The sequence below is a fragment of the Tarenaya hassleriana genome, unplaced genomic scaffold (assembly GCF_000463585.1).
Source record: "Tarenaya hassleriana unplaced genomic scaffold, ASM46358v1 Cleome4472, whole genome shotgun sequence".
Classification (NCBI taxonomy): Eukaryota; Viridiplantae; Streptophyta; class Magnoliopsida; order Brassicales; family Cleomaceae; genus Tarenaya; species Tarenaya hassleriana.
The window spans coordinates 1-690 of record NW_010967198.1 but is presented as its reverse complement, the minus strand read 5'-3'; the positions used below and the strand labels follow the sequence as shown (position 1 = coordinate 690).

The following is a 690-nucleotide window of genomic DNA, read 5'->3' as shown; positions in this document are numbered from 1 at the left end:
TGTATTGAGGTTTCATGATGTTCCTCCATGGGTGCTCGATTTTCTTGGCGGCCTGGCTGGCAGCGTAGAGGTCGTTGTATTCGCGTTCGATGTTCTCGACGCCTCTGATCTTTCGCAACATTGCCTTGGCCTCTTCGTGGTTGCCACGTTCGAGGATGGAGTTTGGAGTGTCGGGCAAGAAAATGGATCCGATGAGCATCATGACAGCGGGAACACCGGCCAATCCGAGAGACACTCTCCACCCGGCAGCGTGCTTCAGCTTGGGGGTTCCGACGTTCACAAGATTCGCCACAAAGATACCGATGGTGATTGCCATCTGAAAGCCGATGTTCAACGCTCCTCTGATCTGAGCCGGTGCCATTTCAGACAAGTAGACAGGAACAGACTGTACATACACAGGTGATAAGATGGATCTTGTCACTATATATCACTGATCAAAAGCATGATCAATTGTGTATCAAAGTGTAAGAATGAATTACCTGGTTAGCGAATCCAACGCCGACACCGAGCATGAGTCGACCGATGATTAGCATTGCAACATTTACTGCGAAACCGTTGAGCAGAGAACCGGCAAGGAAAGCAAGGCCTCCGATAAACATGGAGTGTTTGCGGCCAAAAACCCTAGTGATGGTGGAAGCCAAGAAGGATGCGAAAAGGGCGGCCAAGTAAAGGGAAGACGTGAAGAGGGTG

At 50.3% G+C, this 690-nt stretch overlaps 1 protein-coding gene across 1 annotated transcript; it reads right to left on the bottom strand.

Annotated features, from left to right (window-relative positions):
* Positions 1 to 4: 4 nt before the first annotated feature.
* Positions 5 to 686, bottom strand: LOC109117168 (sugar transport protein 11-like; the record flags this gene model as incomplete). Its single annotated transcript, XM_019203952.1, has 2 exons — positions 5 to 385; positions 480 to 686. Coding segments are annotated over 2 exons (588 nt in total), but the record flags the coding sequence as incomplete, so codon positions are not given.
* Between the last annotated feature and the right edge of the window lie 4 nt (positions 687 to 690).